Here is a 22,716-nt window from a genome sequence, read left to right as displayed (position 1 = left end):
AGTGAATATATAATTGATGAATGACAACATACAGACTCTACAGTAAGCAAGACACCAAGAAGACAATATGAAAAATTTCTTCACAAAATCTTGGTGATGGGTACAACTTATTCTCTGACACTTTGGAGGATATTAGTAAGGAATGCTTTAATATCAGATGGCCTTGGATTTCAAGTACAGGCTCCATTATTCTTTAGAGGTGTGAGTCGCTAAACCTCTCTGAGCTTCAACTTTCTTATAAGGGAACTACTTATTTACTTCAGAGCTTTATTTTAAAGATTTGCAATAATGAGTTTAGAGAGCTTGCCATACACACTATACTCAGTTGACAGTGACTGTTAGTATGAAAGGGAATGCAGATTCTCATCAGCAAGTTAATCCTTTTGTCCAGAAATGGGAAGGCTTTCCCAACATTGGCCAAGGTTAGAGATCCATCAGCTAAGGTAGTGAACGTTCTCATTTTCACTTTCAAAGTCAAGGGAATGGCACAGATCTAAAGTAGAAAGGAACCAGCAGCACATGTTTTTAAATATTCATAAGGGCTGGAAATGTCTTACTCCTTTCGTTTTCTCTGCCATCTGCTTTTGTTTCTTTTCTTTTCATTCTTATGCCACAGCTGCAAATGAAAACAACCATACAATAATTCAAGTTAAATAAAAAAAATCAAAATAAAAACAATCTGAGGGGTAAAAAGAGAAGATGAATTATAAAGTTTTCTTCTGAGCTCACAAGGCAGCAGAAACAAGAATAACATCTGATGTGAGTTAAACCTTCTGGAAATCAAAGTCCATGTCCCACATTGTGGTTATGGCAGTAGAGCAATCACCATTACCTAAGTGGCCCCTATGTGTCACTTAATGACTAATCTCTATATTCCTATAGCCTCCTCAAAGTGAGTAATACTCATTTTACAGAAAAAGACAGTGCAGATCAAAGAGGTAAAACAGATTTTTAACAGTTTACCGCTAACAAGAGATGAGAATTGAGACCTGAATCCAGGTCTGTCTGAATCCAAGATTGAAGCACTTTCCACTCTATCAGGCTTTCCCAAATGGGGAAAGACATGAAAAAATTAATTTGGGAAATATTTAAGACAGACCATTTGTACCAAACCGATTTATTCAGATAATTAAAATCTGTGATTATAGCTCTAATTACAATTAACTCAGATAATTGGTTGTTGTATTTGTGAATGTGCAATTAGAGTGTTCCACATAATTGCAGGGTTTTCAGTATCATACTTTCCATTTATTAACTGCATGCAAACTTGAGCTTTGCTTAACTGGCCTCTGATCTACTGAAGGCTGTGATACAGCTTTTGGGGTCTGTGGGACCTATGATACTAACAGCAGGGGCTGAGCTCAGCCCCATTTAACATGTCTTTGTCCAGAGGTCAATGAACACTGCATCTTCAAGTGCAAAGGAAAAAGCTCTTGTGGCCTACACTGTTGTCTTGAAAACTCCTAGCAGCATGTACCTGAAGAAAAACTGGCAGCAGTGGTCCTCATGTGTTAATTACACTTGCGAAGTCTATTATGCATAGAAAGGGCACCTGCTGGCAGTGAAAATGACTAGAATCCACCCTTCCTGTGCAGTGAGTAAATTGAGAGTTCATTTCTACAGGAGATAATAGTTTTCAGGTTCCATTTCGTGTATCCCCTGCACAGGGACATACTTAACATTTAAATCATCAGCAGAGGAACAAACCTCCTTCAAGTTTACGTGTTTCAGGCTCCCAGCACTTTACTTAAAATGCCAGTTCTCCCTGCTGGCTCTTACCACCAAGGGTGAAACTCAAGGTGGTAAAAGTCACCCAGCACAACAGAATAAAGTTATTAGCACTGAGTCAAATTTCATGACATTTGTGTTTCTGATCAGTGTAGGGGCAGCAGGCTGAAGGTGACCAAATTAAGCCTTGTCTGGAGGAGCTGATTTTTCTCCTGGAATCTTCCATTTCATCATCCTTACATCTTACAGTTAACAAACACAAATCAATCCCCCCTGGCCTGTAATCATCCTTTGGTCAGATGTCAAGAAGTTCTTTCATGAAAACAAGAGACCAGGAGAGAGTTTGACACAAGCACAGCAACTTCCAGATACAGCCTCACCACAAAACCCACGAGGCACCCACAACCCCAAGTTTTAACTTTGATTCTTTGGAGTGAAGTTTGGGGTGACAAGGGCTCAGCAGCCTTCCTTTCTAACTCTTCCCTTCAAAGGTGGACCTGCCAACAACGTTGCCCTCAGTCAGGCTGGTGACCCAGTTCTTGAGAGTGCTGACTCAGAGATGAAATTGAAAAGAGGATCCTGGATTGGCTTTCACAAGAAAGAATAAAGCAGCTAACAAATCCTCCAAGTAAATCAGATGGGAGAGATGATGGCTGGAAAGAACAATTGGCTTGAATATACACTGATTTTTCAAAAGAAAACTTTTTCAATTATCAAGACCATACTTCTTCATTTTAGAAATATTTGAAAATATAACCAGGGTAACTCTGAATAGGATCTTAATTAGAATAAGTTATACTCCTTGTATGTATAATATGCCAAAATACATTCTACTGTTATGTGTATCTAAAAAGAACAAATAAGATTTTAAAAAACATAAAAATCATGCTGGAACCCTCTCCTCTTCATCATAAGTCACTATTAAACATTTTGGTGTATTTCCTTCCAGAACTCTGCCTCTCTATTATACACAGATATATCTAATTTTTGTGTTATGAATTCATACAATTCTTGTTTGTTTTTATAAGGTTGGAATCAGACAGTACATAATGTCTATAATGGGGTCAGTTACTAAACCTCTTGAGGCCATGGTTTATTGATATATGAAATGGAACTAATCACACCTGCCTTGCAGGACAGTTGGAAGAGCTGAGATCATAGGAGTAAAGGTCCAGTGGTTGGGACCAAGGATTCACTAGACAATAGCAACTACCGTTACCACTGATTTACTGACATGGCATTTGTTCTTCTCCATGGTTCTGGAAATCTGTAAGCTGCTGGTCTTAAAGTAGCTAAAAATTTAGCAACCACAGCTTTACAAATAATGGAAAGCTAGAGTTATGCTATTTGACAGAGGCAATGGATGATTCTCCCAGCTCTACCTATTCCCAAATACAGAATCCCTGTGTTTCTGTCTGAGGTTAGTGCTGAGACCTGAAAGTTGAGTCTCACCGGAGTTTGGGAGGCTCTGAGGCTGTCCTTTTATGTACTGTCTAGGCTGTGACACATGGGGGGTGTCTCTTCCCACATGGGGAGCCCTGAGGCATGTCTCTGGGGAAGGGATGTGCATCTGTGAAGGGAACGTGTGCCTATGAGGATGTAGTGGCTGTGGGGAAAAGGGGTTACCAGTAGGTACTGTGCTGAGGGGGCCAGTGGTCACCCTGTGAATTTTGGTCTATGTATGAATCCTTTCTACCTTCCCCACTCTTTTCTCTCTCCCTTTCACTATCTCCCTCCCTTCCACCTTCCCTGGGTAAGTAGTTTGTCCTTTCTCTTCCCCTCTAACTCCCCTTTTCCTTGCTTCAGCCTTTCCATCTTTCATTCAAATGACAAGAAACACTAGTAGATAGAAACATAGTCCTTTCCTTTGACATACATGGCAGTGAAAAAACCAGAGCTGGTTCAGAAGCTCAAAAAGAACAGCAAGTGAAGGAAGGTCTAGTTTGGAAAAAGGGGCACCTGAGCACATCTGTGGGAAGAGGAGAGAGGGAAGAGACAGGGCATTTAATGACACCAGGAGATCAGAGAACCCTATGGGTCCCAGACAACCCTCTGGAGACAGAACCCTGGCTAAGGTGAAGTCAATGACTTTGAACAAACTGCTCTTCCTTCCTCAGAGGTGGCAGGGAAGGAGGAGGGGAAAGACAGGTCATGAGTATAGGTTTTGGGAAGAGAAGGAAAGCAGCTGCAGGAGCCTTCAGAATGTGGTGAAGCTCAGCCCAAGCCTGAAACATGAGCTGGGTGGAGTGAGGCTCCGGGCTGACTGCAGAGGAACAGGACAAGTTGAGGGCAGGTGGCACCACTTTCTAGTGAGTCCTCTCCACAATGGTTTCCAGACTCTCTCCAGTCATATCTGTCAGCCAAGGAGCAGACAGGAAGATGGGGCAGGACAGCATTAGCCAGAGGGCCAGAGCCTCCAGTGAACTGATAAAGGACTCTGGAACAGCTCCCCTCTTTCAGATCTTAGCAGCCTGTGTGCAAACAACCTGTGTGTCTGTTTTCTATATCCAACTGTCTGAGCCCCTGCTGATGGAAACTGGCTCTTACCTGGGCCTTCCCAGCACTTAGCACAGTGCCTGAGACAAAGAGGTATCGGTAAACATTTGTTGCACTAAGAAACCTCACAAAAGTCCAGAGCAAACAGAAGAGCAAGAAAACCAAAGAGGAAGAACAGAGAGGGAGCAACAAGGAGGTTAGGGGGAAAGACGTGGTAAAGACACAGGGTTTTTAGAAGAAAGGGAGTTGCTGAGGCAGTCAAAGAACAGGGTCAGAGTCAGAGGGGAGAACATGAAGCCAGAGATGTGGAAATCAGTTAAATGACACCAGGTCTCTCACCCTGCTGGGTGGTTGATACTGTTTTTCTGTCTACAAAGTGCTTTTCTATATACAATTGTTTAGAAACAATGTAAGGAACATATTCTAGTATTTGTAGTCCTTTAGACATATGGGCAGAGATTCAGAGAGGCTAAGTCACTTGCTCTCAGTTACACAACTGGCCAGTAACTCAGTCCTCTCATTCATCTTTATGCCACGTCATGGACTCTTTGATGGAGGGAAATAACTTCTATAAAAATGACAAAATAAAGCCAATGTGGGTTCAGTGGGAGTAGGAGAGGTTAGCAGTGTGGTTTCTGAAGTCCCTGAGGACAGCAGAGATAGAGATGGAAAGGAGATGAGGAACAAGAGTCAAGTCAACAACAATGACAGGGCAGTGAAGAAAGTTCCTAATCTTTGTGCTAGAAGCTAACGGATAGAGTGGACTTGCACCAGGCTATAGCAGCACAGATGATCTTCACTTTGACAGAGGAGCAGAAGGAGCAACTTCCACTGGAGAGGGTTCAGCACTCCACAGAGTCCCCAGTTGGGGAGAACTTGAAAAGGGGAGAGGACTTGGGGTTTGAAAATACCCCATGAGGAAAGGAGGACATTCAAACAGTTAATGGTGAATAAGGTGAATTTATTACAAGGGATTTATATTATTATCCTTTCTTTTCTGCAAAACCTATAAATACCTCCTACCTACTCCAAAGAGATAGAAAACAAAATCTACACCAGCAATACCTGGAATGCATCACTAACTGAAAATAACTTCCAAAATAAACCAAGGTGTAAAGAGACATACTGACAAAATGTGGGGCCCATCCCCCGACCAAGAATCAAGAAGAAACTTTAAATGAACTAGGATTACATACTCCACATGGTAGAGGACTTACTACCTCTTAATCTCATAAAAAGTGGGAGAAAGGCATGGATAAGACAACTCACCTTGGTAAGAAAGATATATAATAAAAAGCCAGGCGTGGTGGCGCACACCTGTAATCTCAGCAGCTCAGCAGGCTGAGGCAGGAGGATCGTGAGTTGAAAGCCAGCCTCAGCAACTGAGTGAGGTGCTAAGCAACTCAGTGAGACCCTGTCTCTAAATAAAATACAAAAAGGGCTGCGGATGTGGCTCAGTGGTTGAATGCCTCTGAGTTCAATCCCCAGTACCAAAAAAAAGGAAAAAATATATAATAAAGAGAGGATCATGGATTTTTATTTGCTGGCCCTGAGCTACATCTTCATTAAATACATGGCTTCCTGGGAGCAAGGTGAGTCCAACACATTAAAAATTAGGAATGACTGCACAATGCCTTTAAGCTCCTAAGACAATCTGGCTACTTGGGTGACTCTTTTCAGTGAGATGATTTCAAAAGAGTGACAACTATGACTGATCTGGACTCAATCATTTGGAACCAATAGCCAGTGTTCTGAATCATCTGTTCTTAAGTGAGAGGCCTGTAGCGGCCTTTCTCCTGAAGCTCTCCAATGCTTGCAGGCAGTGAGTGCTTTCCCTACATTGTGCTCCTCTGTCAATATCTGCTGATATAAGCTACTTGGGGACAATGTCTTTTATCCCATTACACTAGAGAAAAAAATTATTCATAAGGAGAATTTGCCACATGGACCATCTTTTTATGTGATCCACTGAAGACAGACAGTGAGGAGGAGGATGCTTCAGCAGAAATGTTAACTAGGCACCTACCACAAGCCAGCTTTTCTACATGGTCCTTCAACTGCTATCTCATTGCATCTTTATGCAATTATGCATTGACCAACTTCCTCTTACGGAAGAGAATACAAAGTGACCTGTCAAGTCAATTCCAAAACTTCCCTCCCTTCTTTCATCAAAACATGTTTCACTGAATAGTGAAATTCTTATCAAAAAACCTCAGAAGGTTTCAAAGTCTAGCCTATGCTCCCAAACCACAGCTGAAAGAAAGCCTGATGGGACGTTCTGGGCCATGGTCAAAACTTGAAGACCTTGGGGATCTCAAATGCTCCTGTCACCAGTTTCCAATTTGTCTGAGGGGGAAAAAACATATGACTTCTTGGTGCTTTAGTTTCTCCAAACTGAGAAATGGGAAAAGGATGAAAAAGTATTACCTACTCTCTTGAACTCCGATGTCATGACATATATGAAAGTTATTTAGAAACAAAAAAGCCATGCTCTAAAACCCATGCCATTTTTGGAGTGAGTATTTCAAATTTAGAGTCACCAGTGGCATTAACAAGCTACAGACCTAACATTCCTGGTCCTGAAGAGGAAAAGCAGAGGGCAGGATGTGCAGCAGCCTTACCAGCAGTAGTCCAGCAGATGTGGAGGCAGCACAGGGATGTACACATGTTGCCAGTACATGGGGTAGAGCATTGCAGCTGCGCCATGGATGCAGGCAGTCAACTGCAACGGAAGCAGAGTAGAGATTCAGAGCTAAAAAATTAAAGTGGGAAAGCAATGTTGCTGGACTTCAGCAATAAGATTAAATATGTACCCATCAACATATCTTAAAAAAGCTGAGAAGCCTGGAGAAGCTAAGTTAACCTCGTCACTCTAATGCAAATTTAGGAAGAGGTTCTTCAAAATATCTATCCCACCATTTAAACCTCATGCAAGATTGGCAGTATAGCTCAGTGGTAGAGTGCTTGCTTAGCAGGTTCCATCCCAAGCACCGTAAAGGAAACAAAATTATTAATGCACATTTTGAGCAGAAATTTTGGAAAAGAGAGAAAGGGATAAAAGAAAATAAGTCTACACTACCTGAACATTATTTAACATTTCAAGGGTTTACACACATAATTACTTATGTTTCCTTTTCAAACAAAATTAGGATTACTATAAACACAGTATCTTTTTGCTCTTTCTTAAAGTTAACATTTTTATGCCATTTTCCCACATCTTTAAATCTTCTTAGAAAATACATCTTTTAAAGATATGCAACAAATTTCACATATTTAACTACTCTTTTATCATAAAGCTACATAATTAAATCAGGTCAATTTTTTTTTATGTATGGTTCCTAAATGTATAATTCAGAGAAAAAGGTTATGCATATTTTAAGGCATATAATAAGTATAATAACACAAATATCAGAAATACGTTAATATAATAAAAAGAGAAGATGGAAAGCTCTTTACACTCACCCAGCCATACACCATGATGCTGGTCTTGCTGCCTTTCACCAGCACCAAGTATTGTACGTGAGTTAGTGACCTTAAACTTGTATCTATCTTATCTTTATTCTTATTTCTCTGATCATCACTGAGACTGAATATTTTTTGTCATATATCTGTTGAATACATTTCTAGGCAAATAGTCTATTCAGTCAGCCCACTTTAAAAGTGAAAATTAGTATTTTAAAAATTGATTTGTAAAAAGCACTCACTGATGATTTGCAAAGAATACTCACATCCTGCAATGTTTTTAAAAATAATTTATCTTTAATTTTCTCTGAAATTCTGAGTGAGAAGGTTTAAAAAATTATGTAGACTAATCTTTACCTTAGTGACAATTTCAACTACTTTTATCCTAACAAGTTCTCCAAAATTTCACCCGGCATTTAACTCTTTAATCCATCTGGAATTAATTTAGTTTTAAGAACTGAGGTGAGAATTTATTTTTTCCACATAGTTAATCAATTGCTCTGGCACTGTTTACTGGCTAATCCTTCCTCTCCCTATTCTCTTGATATGCCCCTATTTTGTATCCCCTACCCTTTTTTAAAGAGCTAGAAATATAATAAAATCATTATTTGATACAATTAAAAATTTAGGAAACAAAGATAATAAAAAGGAACACAATTGCTACAAAATTCAATATGGCCAAAGAGGGAAAAAAACCACCTTTGGAGATATAGCTATGAAGTGACAAAAGCCAACAACACATGTTTCTTTCTGTCTTTCTTCTTTAATGTTTCTTTGGTTTCTGAGAAGCCTATTCCCATGAGGACTTTGCTTCTTTTGGAAGCTGTTAACTGGTCTTTGCTGACAGAAGGACACTTACGTGGTGAAAGAGTGACGTGCCAAGGCCCAGTTAAAAGAATCCCAGAGGTTAGTGTAACATGAACAGCTTTAAATTGGATATTCTGCTGATGTTTCACAGTTGTGAGAGCTGTGTATTAAAGCCAGGGCACCACTTCCCCCACCTCCTTTTCCCTCCAGATCCTGTTCTTTAAATCAGGTATACACCATGAACAGGAGAGGATCACATTGTCAGGGAGCTGCTCCCTACGACTCTGCCAAGACTCTGAGGTCCAATCCACCCTTCTGTATCTTCTTTGGTAGGTTCCCTGACAAAGGAGGCTGCTGAATGTATATACATGACTAATTCCTTCCGGCTTTCTCAGAGATGAAAAAGTCTTGCTGGTGTTGAGTGAGAATAAACCAGTTTTATTCCAACTCAACCCTGAGGGCTATACTGGCCTTGGGCCCCAGTTCTTCCTGCGCTCAGCCTTTAACTAGCAGTTAGAGTGCTTTCCTTAAGGTGCAGGTCCAGACATATCACTTTCTAGTGGAAGTCTTTGAGGCATGACTGGAACGTCTTCATCAGGTCCCAGTCTACCTGTACAGCAGCATCTCCAACCACAGTCTCAACTGCCTTCTCCACGTATTCCCACAGATGTAGGAATAGCTATGAACTCTGTTTCCTCTCCTCTCTCTTCTACTCATCCCCCAAAGTAGCCCAGACTTGTATTCCTAGCAATCCCTTCTCTCTGGTCTCTGCACAATACTCCCCTGCTCTCTAAAGACTTGCCTTGGCTCCCCTGGGCATCTGTCCCCATTATTAACTAGATTGTAACTGTCTGCAGCTTGTACCCTGATTGTAAAGTACACAAAGTCCCCGTCTTCCTTCATCCCCATGTTCTTGGTGGCACAGCATATACATAAGTGCTAGTTAATAGGATGTCTCCTGAATAAATAAAAAAAAATTCCTACTTAGCATATATTCACAACCTAAAGGTTGGTGGCAGCTTGGCTTCAACAGTAATGTAACACATTTTCATGAGTCCCAAAGAGTGGGGCATATGACTCAAACTCTAAAACAGTAACGACATGCTTAGACATACAAATATGCCACTTTTGGAAAATCATTAATTCAAAAATATGCCTAATTTATAAGTCTATAACATATCAAATAAATAAAAACACTTCAAAACCTATCAGGTGTTTTACAAACAAAGTAACATCATCTCATGTTCATCTGTAATTCTTTGAAAAAGTTATTGGGTAGAGCAGTCCTTTTTGAGACAGAACTTGATTAGCTTCTTTTTAACTGAAGTTATCTGGGGTCAAAATCTTATCCTCAGGGAAATGTTCTTTCCATGTGTCCTTAACCTCAAAATAAGCCTACTAAGTCAAATGCCAACATTTAAAAATTACTTATCCTTGATAAAAAAAAAAAAAAATCAAAGCTTTTGAGGTGCTTAATCATTTCATTACAGGATTTTCTAAGGAATGAATCTCTGCAGTTGGGGTAAAATGCATTCACCCATGTGATTAAGAAAACAAACAAACAAAACAAGGAATTGTTTGGCTTTTTTCCAAAATACTAAATAGCACAAATTATGTGCATCGTTACTTAAGAACAGCAGCTAAGCTGATTACAGGAGAAGTCTGACCATATATCTGTGCTTAACCAGAAATAATGTACTATGATACATAAAATATCACTAACAACTTATTTTAAAAGTAACTCTGAGACCCATTTCTAAAAATGAGAGTCCTAAAGGACTATGCTCATTCTTTACAGAAGATGAAATTTTAAAATAATGAAAGTATACATTTTGGAGTGTAGTCAACAAAGAGGTATTGTGAATATTTAATTAAAGTGCAAGTTGAGGAAAATGATCCTATCAAAATCTCACTCAGTGGGAGAATAGAAAGATAGTATGTGTAAAATTTGCCCAAAGTCATTAGTCACAATGAATATTCATCAGAAGCCAATTATCAATCCCATTTAATGACACCCCAAAAGATTTTGCCCTGAAGCAGCTGAATAGTCTAAGACTCCAGACAAAACTAGACAAATTATACAGCCAACAGCCAGTCTAGCCGGGACACAGATTGGAAAGTAAACCACTGGTGGGTTTTTGGCTGTACTTTAGCAAATTCTGTCCTCAATTAAAGGTGTACAAGGTCAGTTATATCTTGGAGCTTTCTATACAACTCCATTAGTTTTCTTTGAGGCTGAGGAAGAAAAGAAAAGAAGGCAGTGGGGGTACAACATGAATGGAGAATGATTAATGATAAAGGTGGAAAAAAAATCACAAGGATACTTTTCTTTCTTTTTTTCAATTTTTTAAAATTTAAGGTATTTCTCAGAATGTACAGATTTGTCAAAATCTCAGATTTCAATGCCTCAGCTGATTCATAACTGCAGCTTTTCAATTTAAAATGGAATTAGAAATAAGAATCTCTCCTTAAAAAAAAAAAAATCCCTGCAGTATAAGTGCCAGGCACCATGTTGGGGTTTGAGTACGCACAAAGTACTGCTTTAAAGAAACGTGTGTGGATACACATGCATCCTCTTCATCACACTTCACAAGTAAGAAAATGGTCTCAGAGGTCAAATAACTTGCTCAGGACCACTCACTAGTAAGTGACAGAGCTGGGACTTACATCCAGGTCTGTCAGATTATAATGGCTGCTATTTCCACAATGTATAAATTAACTTAAAAAGTGTTTGTGTGCCTATCCTGTGCCATCTACAATGCTGAGGGTTCTGAAGTAGATGAGATATTGTCCTGTTGGCACTGCCCAATTATGTAGATATGCATTTGCTTCACTGTCAGATGACCACCTATCTAGGCAAAATACCAATAAAAGCAAATAATCTTTTTTAAATTTTATTTTGTTGTTGATGGACCTTTATTTTATTTATTTGGTGCTGAGAATTGAACCCAGTGCCTCACATATGCTAGGCAAGTGCTCTACCATTGAGCTACAACCCAAGCCCCAATCTTTTTTTTTTTTTTTTTTTTTGAAAAAATAGTTCATTACATGCCTAGGGCATGGGAGTCTTAGTCTCGAAAATAATCATTTTTAAAACAAACACAGATCTGATCATTTCCTGGGGATTAGTCACATTTAACTAAGGTGTTGTAGTGTCTTTAATCCACAGGAAATTCTAGACAAGAGACTAATGACTTAGTCAAAGGGAAAGGTTTACATGACATTTTGGGCACACATATATGAACTACTGGCTTAAAAGTAGTTGAAAGTCTGGCTTTTTGGCATGTTTGTGTTCATATACTTGCAGTCTTCCACTAACTCAATATTTGATCTGAGCAAGCCACTTCCTCTCCTGGGTCTCAATTTCTCTTATAGGTAAAATTAAAAGCTGGCTACAAGATTCCTGTGGAGGTTGATTATTCCTCCTCTGCCCCCACTTACCTTCTTTAGCTATACTGACTGAACATAAGTCTATCTCAAAGTTGGTCTTGCTTCCTCCTCTCTGCAGCTATAGGGGCCTACCCCAAATTCATGAGCTAAGACCCACCACCTATCAGCCACCCCATCTCTATCACTTGACTGTGGAGGGCACATTATTCCTCCATGCCTGACCCCTGATGTGTTCAAGATCTCAGAAAAGATGCTCTTAGGAGACTAGGATGATGAGGCTCCATATTCAAGTTCCACAAGGACAGAGACCACACTGGAAGCCTTTCCTTATCTCCCATCATGTTTGATACTGAGCAGGGGCCGTGTAGACGTTTGGGGAATGTGAGCATGCCTCCGGCTCAGTGTCATGAGGAATGATAGGTGATATTACCAGACATCTCGTGAATTGCAGTTGTTTAATAAATCACAACTAGAAGCTGCAAATTTCTTTGTTTGTTTGTTTGTTTGTTTTGGTGGTGCTGGGGATTGAACCCAGGGCCTTGTGCTTGCAAGGCAAGCACTCTACCAGCTCAGCTATATCCCCAGCAAAGCTGCAAATTTCTTAAAAAAAAAAAAAGAAGAAGAAGAAGAAGAAGAAGAAGAAGAAGAAGAAGTAGTAGTAGTAGTAGTAGTATTGAGATTCCAGCTCTAAAACTTGGCAGAGGAAAAAAAAATCAGATGGTCACAGTCATTCTTCACATTCTAGAACTCAGAATGTTAAACAATCAAACTGACACCTGTTTCACTGTTAGAGGCATCTGACTTTCTCCTCTGAGCCTAAACATAAAGAAATTGATAAAACAAAGGGTAGAGGAAAAAATGCCAGATTACTAGCTTTAAAGTCAAGATATTTTAAAGTCTATTTCAACCAAGAATCATCCTAGTTGTAGAAGATGTAGAGTGTTTTACAGGAAGTTATTAGCTTTCTCAACTTGATAATTAGATTCTTTTATTTAATTATAAACCATCTTTGTAGTCATCAGGAAATAAATGATGCCATGATTCAAACAGAGCTGTGGTTTTTATTATTATTATTTATTCTCAAATGGAAAATCCACTGAAAAATCAGTTTAAACAAAATCAGCAGAGACTCTTAGGGCTGGGGTTGTGGCTCAGTGGTAGAGCACTTGCCTTGCATGTGTGGGGAACTGGGTTCGATTCTCGGCACCACATAAATAAATAAAATTAAGGTATTGTGTCCATCTACAACTAAAAATAAAAAAAAAGATTTTTAAAATGTTAAAAAAAATATATCAAAGATGGTTTAGCAGAGAGGCAACTTTGAAAGTCTCAGAAATCAAAGAAACTTCCACTAGTCTAGACAGATGCCAGATGTGTCAGTGGAAATAAGGAAGAGAGCAAAGAATGCCCTGCTTTCTTTAGAAGCAGAGATGCAGTGCTTCTTTTGGGGGGACAAAGGGGCCATGTCTCTTCAAATAGTTTCTCTTTAGTTTGGTGGAACTCATCCTACCTCCTCTTTCTCTTTTGGAGGAAAGAGAAGGAAAACCAAAAAAAAAAAACCCAACATGGAGTCTGGCAGATACCTTCCCTCAAGAGCAGTATCACCCAGTCAAGAGGAAGCTCACTCAGGCTAGCACCGGCCTACTTAATCACTTTTCTTTCCTTTTTTTTTTTTTTTTTTTTTTTTTAAAGCTACCTATTAGCTAGAGCAATTAGAGTAAGTTATTAACCAGGATAATAAGCTTTCCTGCCAAGATTTGACACTTCAAAACATCAAAGCAACTAAAACTGCCAGAGAAAAGCTTTAGCTACCAAAGCAGAGGCAGAAACTATGGTGTGGTAAACTACACTGTAAAGAAGTCCATAGTACTAGGAGGGAAGAAAAAGCTTTCTTTTCATCTTCTAGGTGAAAAAGAAAAAGAAAAAGGCAAGGTTACATGGGGATTGATAGCAATTCACCGAAATACAGGGACAGCAGTTATGCAGCCAGTCCTCCATTCTGCTTCTGTGACAGGCATTACTAACTGATCATGGAGTTGGGATATGGCTGGGGATCCCTCCTGAAGTAAAACTGTTGTCAATGGATCAAGGAGAAATTTGTTTGCCAACTCAAGCTAGTACATGTGATTATTTACATTTCTTTTTAAACATTTGTAAAACTTATATTAAGCCTATGGTTTATACTACTGCTTTAATAAGTAACAATATATTTTAAAAGAAGTAAGCATAACTGAACATGGAGTCAGGAGTACCTGTTTGTCAGGGACTTATACACAAAGAAGGAACTAAGGAACCTTCATACAATGAGTTGCTAAATATGCATGCAGAGAGGGAAAAAAAGATCCTCCCCTATCGAATTTTGTTGTGCAAATCAAACCTTAAAGAATGAGAATAAATCAGAAAAATTAAAGCCATAAAACAGCCTCTACCATAATCACTTAATTAGCATTTACTATATGCCAAACATGGAGGGCAGTGCTTCACATATACTCAACCCTTTTAATCTTCACAACAGTCCTCTAAGGTAAGAAGTATCACTGTTCCCACTTTACAGATGAGGAAACTTGCATAAGGTCAACGGAGCTCATGGCAGAGCTAGAACATGAACTGAGTGAAGTCAGGCTCCCAAATCTATGCTCTTAGCTCACATGAAACTACTTCTGTGCTCTGATCTATATTAATCTGACAATTACTGAGTACCCACTATGGGTATATACCATGCCCTGGAGCAATTTCAAATAGAGAGAGAAAGATCAAAATGCAAACAATCAACTTCAACACAAAAGCATTATGAAAGAGGTGCTATAATAGAGGTTCGAATGTGTCAGCATATAAAGAAGGAATCCCTAATTCTGCCTGGGGCGAGCATTGGGTGGCACAGACGGTGAAAGTAGAGCTCTTCGAGTCTGGAGGATGACAGTGAAGTTGCTGTGCTCTTCTCTAGGGGTGGAGGGAAGCCAGGTGGAATGGTGGGTCAAGTGAACATGGAAGTTCACTAGGCCACTCAAGCTCTATGTAGTGATAACTTTGAAGACTTGAACAAGAAATGACCATTGAGCCAATGAGTAAATGATGAGTGAGAGGGAGTGGCTATGTTGGCATGACTATTCTCTGTGGCATGGATTCCCTCCCATCCACTTCATCAGTTCTGTGTATGGAATCTGAGCACTCTCCATGGTCTCCATCACCCTCCTTGCTTCTGAGAGCCAGCTTGGGGATTATTGCCCTAAAGGTGAGATCCAGTGTCAAGTGACATCTGCGGGATTAGTAGTATTTGCCCAGTGCTGGACTTTGGATTTTCATATCTATGATCATGAATCTTTCACTATTCACATTTTTATAGAAGAGGGCAAAAAGACTCCAAAGGTCAAATTGCCCACAATCTTAAGGCAAGAAAGGGGTGCAGGGAGGATTAAATACATGGCAGAGGCAGAAACTAAGCAAGACTATCCTGCCTCAAAATCTGATGCCCTCTTCCTTGACTCCATAGTCAACGTCCTCTTTCTTGGGAAAAGGCATCCCAACAGGATGTCTATAAGCCTCGCTGGATGCCTGTGTACCCATCAAGGTAAAAGGAAAGCAAAAATGTGAATTTTCACAAGTCTCTACCAACCCATAGTAATGCATGACCTAATCTCACAACCCACTCCTTCAAGTCACCAGAGACCATACCTACTGCCTACAGAAACAATGCAAAAAATTATGCCCTTGCCCCAGTGATTTAGTACATAGTAAGTGCTCAAGCTTCCATAATGAAAGCCTCAGAGATGTCTGTCAAAGTGGGTGCCATTTAGAGATTTTCAAGTTCATTAAGATGTAAGTGATTTGAATATTATCCATTAGTGGTTTTTGGTAGAGCTTTGATTCATAAGAGCCACATAAGAAATAATCAGTCCTACAATTAAGGAACATACAAATTTATTTCCTACAATTAAGGAACATACAAATTGCCTACATTACTAAAATAATAAAAATTTAGGTTGTTTTCTTAATGAAATGGTTAAAAAGGAATATCACCTCTCTAGATATATTTACACACATGCTCTAGATGTCCATCACACTGATGGACTGCACTGGCATTCTATAACATTACCAAGAGCTTGAACAGATTATATTTAGCAATGTCCTTCTCTAGACTAGCCATGACCAAAATCAAAGCTCTGCCAAAGAGAAAATGAAGAAAAACAAATAATTTTTAAGTGCTAGTCTGTACTTATAAATGCCTTCTACAGAAATGTAATCAGTCTCTATTATGTAGCCTCAAAATGAAAATAAGTCTAATGATGCAAAGTAACAACTACCAATACAATATATATATATTTTGGTCTCAGAGAACTGTCTATTCACTGACTCCAATTTGAGTCTGCCTACCGATCATTTGGGAAACCTTAAAAAACAAATTCTCTGGTTCCATGCTAGATCTTTTGAATCAGAATGTCTGGAGATACTGCCACAAACCTACATTTTTAACGAGTTCTCTGGGAATCCTGAATAATCTGAATCTTACGAAGTAGATGCTCAAAGTTTGTTGAAGCAATAGGAGAAGATGCAAGAGAGGAAGGTAAAAACCAGGAGAACTTGGCTGGCTGAAGTCATATCAAAGGATCACAAATTAAACTGAATGCTCTATATTACAGAGTCTCTAGAACATCTCAAGGTTCTCTTCATTCTGGTTATAGTTCAAGGCAAACAAGAGAAACCCAACTCACACAAAATTAAATGAATATAGTTCAAAAAGTAATTATATTCACTTAAAAAACAGAGAAAACCCACATAAATAAAACATACCAATCTTTTCCCCTACTTCCTGTCAATGGAGGTTCCTTTCATTTATCTTTAACTGTTTTTAATATTCTCTGAGCCACAATAAAATTTTATGTAATGGAGATTAGAGAGGCTATGCTATTTGCAAGTTTGGCTGCAGAGTCTGTATTTCATGCCACTTCATTACATTTTGTTAAGGATTTCCCTCTTCACCAAAAGGATTAGTTTTCTTCTCACTTCTTTGAATACTCTTCTTAGGTTGTTGGTGTGAACTAGGTTAATCTCTCTCTCTTTTAACATATAAAAGATGAACAAACAAAATGTTCGATTTATTTTATTTTTTAAATAGAACACTAAATTTAGTCTTAGAATTCTCTGTTTGGGAAGTTTCCAGTTACAAGGTCTTGGCTTCCCTTGAGCACAGTTTGAAACAAAATAATGCAGTTTGTTCCTACGGCTGGAACATGCAGAGTGGAGTGTGCAGGCAAAGAGGCTCTGGCTCAGCTCCAGTATTTCAAACCTCCTTAAACTGCCACTCTCGTCTCTGCTTCAAGGGCTACAGATAAGCAAACAGGATTAGTTTTTTCTCATCCAGAAGAACTAGAAAAGCTTTACACACAGGATTTAGGTGCCCAGTCCACTACACGGGCTGGCACAGTCATGGCAAGGTGGAGTTCACTGGGAAAGAAGTAAAAATGAAGTCAAATCTGAAAAACTGCCCCGACCACAAACTGGCCCCTTCTTAGGTCATAAGACCAGATGGTGCTCAGACAATAGAAGCTGTCAGTCGGAGTGGGTAGAACAGGATGGGGCAAAGTTGGGAAAATATCCAGGACTTCTGTTGCATACTGAAGCATGCATGAAGGGTCAGACCGAGACACTGGTAAGAAGGCACAGTTATCACCCTCCCCTCCTTGGCCACCAATACCTGGGTCCTGCCCAAGTTCCACATTCTCTGGGACAAATTTGTGTTTACTTAGTTAGGAAGAAACTGACAGGGAAATGATATTCAGTTATTTCCCCCCACCCCTAAGTAAGGTACCACCAGAAAGATATTAACTCTTTTCATAGGTATGGGAACCACAAAAATAATTAGGTGTGGTGGTTCAACTAATTAGGTAATGGTCTTGCCACTAAACAGTGGTTCCTTCCTAAGAACTTGTTTTAAAAAGCATACATTGGATATGACAAAAACACATTCCTTGGGAAAGTAAATATGCCTTTGTCATCCCTTAACTGGGTCTTCTCAGTTTTTGAAATTTCTTCCAGTACCCCTAAATTATAAAGGGGGCAAATTGGAGCTGAAACACACAAGAGCTGGAAGGAGGTGCAGGACACATACCCTGAAATCACAGTGAGTCAGAGCAGATCTGTCCAGGACCCCACCAGGGCAATGCTCAGGGCAGACGACACAGGCTGGGCAGGGAGATGGCAGAGTGGAACAATGTGCACACAATGGGCAGAATGAACAGTGTTAAGAGAAACAGGGCTTTGGCTTAGAGAGTGCATGTGTCACTTAGAAAACTGCGCATTGGTCTTTTGCTGCTTCCCTGTTGCCTGGAGTGACGCTGGCGACATGCAAGGGGTTTGTTAAATCTGAAGGAAATGCCAGGTGTGGTGCCATATGCCTATAATCCCAGCAACTCAGGAGGCTGAGGCAGAAGGATTTTAAGTTTGAGGCCAGCCTCAGCAATTTAGCAAAGCCCAAAGCAACTTAGCAAGACCCTATCTCAAGATAAAAAATAAGGGCTGGGAATGTGGCTCAGTGGTAATGTTGTTTAAACCCCACTACCAAACACCAAACAAACAAACAACTGAAGGGAAGAACCTGGATGTGCATGCAAAAGCGAGCTGAGGTTCTCACTATCATTCAGACCCATGGTCAACAGAATCATGCCAAGAATATTTCTCTGAGTACAAGTGTCAGAGTGAACTCATGACAAATGGAGAGTTACCAAGGAGGCAGTATGAGGTAGCCAGAAGGATGCTGGCCTGGAGCCAAAGAAGTGGGTTATAATTCTATCTCTGTGGCTCATTTTAGACAAGGCACTTCAACTTTCTGGGTGCCAACAGTCTCGTGTGCAAAAGGAGGACAAGTAAACCAGCTCCTGGGGTTGCCGCAAGAACTAATGAAAAAACCGATAATCACACATATGATTGTACAACGCCTGGGACTTAGTATGTGGCTGAGAAAGGAAGGGTAACTTGAAAGAATTTTAGGAGTGGGGGCATGGGGGCCTACCACAGACCATGCATCTAAACAAGGGTTTGCACATGCTTGTTCTGCTGGTGCTACCAACATGCTCTCTGAGAGTCTTCAAGTTATTTGCAAGCTACACAAGAATCGCCTCTCATTATTACAAAATCAGGTCTTACTTTTCTGCCAAATCAGTATTACCCAGCCCCACCCTATCCTTAGCCACCACCTTTGGCTCAAAGTATCTTTTACAAGAATTTTCAAATTATTCCCTCTGGGGGATGGACAGTCCTAACAACATGTCCCTGGCTCTTGTGACAATTCCTGTACAAGGGTTCTAAAAATTGTATGAGAAGTGGCACCTGATAAACAACCTGGTCACCAGTACAAGCACTTGGAAGGGGCTAAGATTCATTTGTGTGAGATTCATTTGTCCTTTCCAGAAGCCAAAGCCTCCCTCCCCTGACTCCAGGTCATAATGGTTGATATGCATGGAAGCACTGACAAGCATGTGACCTTGTGCAAGTTGTTTCACCTTCCTAATGGACAGGCTGCTATAAAAAATGGAAATAACTGATCTTCTAAGTGTGCTGATGGAATCAGGTAGGATCATCTCTATGAACATCTTACCTTCTACATACCTGCTATCCATAGTATTTCCAAAAAGCAGTAAGAATTGAACTCAGACATGAAAATATGGAAGAAAAATGGAACCTTTGGGGTACAAGAAATCACACTGAAGTATTTACATTAGAGAACAAGATTTAGTTAAGCCTTCCCTATTTATCATTTATAAAGAAAAACAATCAATATACATTAACTGAGCAAAGAAAACAAAAACTTGCATTTTTCTTCTACAAAACATCATGATGTTATTGACCAAGACACCCTGGAATGCATTTTACCTGACTCTGAACCAAATATTGTATAGTTTGTCTCTATCGGTACACAGTTTCATAGAAGATAGCACTTTGGGGTGTTCCACTGCTTTTATCTTTCAGATGCTTGATGGCTATGAGAAGCATTAAACTTACTCTTATCAAACAAAATTGAGAAAAATGTGACTTGTTAAGGTATTGCAAGTCACATCAAGATCTGTCAAGAGAGAGGCATCAGAACATCTTAGGCTGAAATATCCTTGGCATCTGGGCCTCATCTACAAGAAAATGAGAAGTACTCTGGAGGAAGTAAGACAACAACTTCTAAATTCTGAATTTGGAGTGGTCCAAAGACTTGATGAGGCTAAGGTCTGTTCAACTATCTCATCCCAGAAGCACCCCTGGAAACTGACCAGGATGCTGCCCCTTGTAACTGAACTACTGTCCCCAAACAGATTTCCACCAGCAAGCAGAATATTAAGAATTCAGTTAAGAATCACTATTGTTTAAGAACTGTTTTTAAGTCAAAGTAGTAGATGTTTACAGTCTCAAAAACAAAGCCAGAAAAAGAGCAGTAAAGGTTTACACTGAAAACCAACAGTCTTCTCCATGATTCTCCTTACCCTTAACTCAATGTAATCACAATCAACATGGGATTTATCCCCTTGTTTTAAATAACTACTCCTTGGTTTTTACGAGACAGACATCATTACCCTGTGTACACGTATGATTACACGAATGGTATGAATCCACATCGTGCACAACCATAGAAACAAAATGATGTACCCCATTTGTGTACAATGAATCAAAATGCAGTCTGTAAAAAAATTTAAAAATAATTAAAAGATTTAAATATGACCTCCCATCACAGCGTTTATTGATTTATTATAAACATATGCACATACTACATGCCAGACCCTATTCTCAGAGTTTTACAAGTATTTACTCCTTTTAATCTTTTTTGATAGGAGATCAGTGGTAAACTGAACAAAAGCTATTTTAGGGATGGGGATATACCTCAGTGGTAGAGCGCTTGCCGACTATGTGCAAGACCCTGGGTTCGATCCCCAGCACCATAAACAACAAAATCAATAAAGGGGATAAAGAAGTGTTGTTTTAAGTTTGGGAGCACACTGGTTTGCTCACAAGAATGTGTCAGCAGAAAAGGAAAAATAACGATGCAGGAGGGAAGAGCTTACTGCTGGACCAATTTCCTTGAGTTAGCAAGAGGAAGCTGAAGTGTCATCCTCTCAGCAAGGCATTTCTTGTCTTGAAAAATGGCAATGCCTGTGTCGCCTCCCCATTTCCAACCCACTCTCCTCCTTTGCTGAACCCTCAGTACTTACCATCAGTAGTTGTACTACATGTTTAACATTCCTTATTTACTGAGGGTCTACCCTACTAGAATGCACTCTTCATGAGGATGGGGAATTTTTCTATTTGGTTCACTGTTGCATCCTTGGACAATGCCATGATAAATATTTATAGGATGAAGTCAGAGGGACAAGTGGAGTGGCCCTCAGAAGGATACCAAAAAGGGAAGGCAGGGTATAGAGTACAGACCACTGGAGGCTGACAGATATGCTGGAACTCTTCTGAGGACTTCCATTAGACAGGTATAGAATTTTAGATTACGAATCATATTCCTTGAGATGTTCAAGAGAGAGGTTCACTGTCTTCTAGTTTCCACAATTGTAAAATCTCACGCAACTTTAATTCTTAACCTTGGTACAAGGACTACTTTGTCTTTATCCCTGAGAGTCTAAAACTTCTTGATACAGGAACTTGGTATCTACTTTAATTAAAAAAATTGAAATATATATACACACACACACATATGTATATTACATAATTTTTTTTTTTTTCGGTGCTGGGGATTGAACCCAGGGCCTTGTGCTTGCAAGGCAAGCACTTTATCAACTGAGCTACATCCCCAGCTCCAACATAATTATTTTTAAAGACGAAAACTTAAAAACCCCAAACCTACCACCTAGATCAAGGGTTGGCAAACTACACTGAAAAGGCTGAGTGTGGCCTACTGCGTGTTTTGTAAATAAAGTTGTTGGAACAAAGGCACCTCCATTAGTTTGCCATAGCAAACTGAAGGTCAGGCGTGGTAGTTTCAACAAAGACTAGATGGCCTGCATAGTCATATTTGTTATTTGATCCTTGACAGAGCTTTGTTGATCCCTACCTAGTAGAAAATGGTACTTTTGATGTTCCCTATATGTCTCTTCCCAACTATACTCTTTTTCCCTTCCCGGGAGGAAACCACTGCCTAAAATTTGTGTTTGTTTTTTCCTTCTGTAGTTTGTATATATTCCTCCAAAAGTTACCATTAGTTTTTGTAACTTGAACAGTATATGAATGAAATGATAGCGAATGTTCTTCTGTGACTGGTTTCTTTTTTTTTTTTTTTTTTAGGTACTGGGGATCGAACTCAGGGCCTTGTGCTTTCGAGGCAAGCACTCTATCATCCGAGCTATCTCCCCAGTCCTGTGGCTGGTTTCTTTTTGTCAGTCTTCTGTGGTAGACACAATCATGTGGATGGTATGGTTCATTGTCACTGACACGATGTTCCATTGTTGTGACTCTATCGCAGCTTACAGGCTCTCTGTTGAAAGTCACGTGGAAAATTTCTAGGGTTTGTAAAAACATAGAACTGCTAAAAGACATTCTTGTACATGTATCCCATTACACATGTCCAAAAGAGTGGATCTGGCTGAGTGACAGGCACATGTACATAGTTTTGTGCCACAGACCCTTCAAACAGTAGTACACGAAATTCTCTAGTACATCTCCAATACAACATTTGCCTTTGTCAGACACCCAAGCTTTTGCAAACTTAGTGTTTCATTAACTATATTTTTAACGTACTTTGCTCTGATTATGCATCTTTCTATATGGTTATTTGACTATTTGCATTTTTTTCTGTGAAAAAATTAAGGCTTTTACCAATTTTTCTATTAATAAGTTCACCCTCTGCTTTCTAAT

General features: G+C 39.6%; 1 protein-coding gene across 8 annotated transcripts in view; it reads right to left on the bottom strand.

The window, feature by feature from the left end:
- The window catches only part of Dennd1a (DENN domain containing 1A), a 515,895-nt gene that overhangs the window by 208,949 nt on the left and 284,230 nt on the right, over positions 1 to 22,716 (bottom strand). For all 8 annotated transcript variants that reach the window (XM_047525191.1, XM_047525194.1, XM_047525192.1 and 5 more), the window contains one exon: positions 6,846 to 6,946. In XM_047525191.1, the coding sequence (XP_047381147.1) occupies positions 6,846 to 6,946 (101 nt within the window). The remainder of the gene's footprint in view (positions 1 to 6,845; positions 6,947 to 22,716) is intronic.

This window comes from Sciurus carolinensis, chromosome 14, assembly GCF_902686445.1.
Source record: "Sciurus carolinensis chromosome 14, mSciCar1.2, whole genome shotgun sequence".
In the NCBI taxonomy this organism is placed as follows: domain Eukaryota; kingdom Metazoa; phylum Chordata; class Mammalia; order Rodentia; family Sciuridae; genus Sciurus; species Sciurus carolinensis.
The sequence above is the reverse complement of the archived record's forward strand: the minus strand, read 5'-3'. Positions and strand labels throughout refer to the sequence as shown.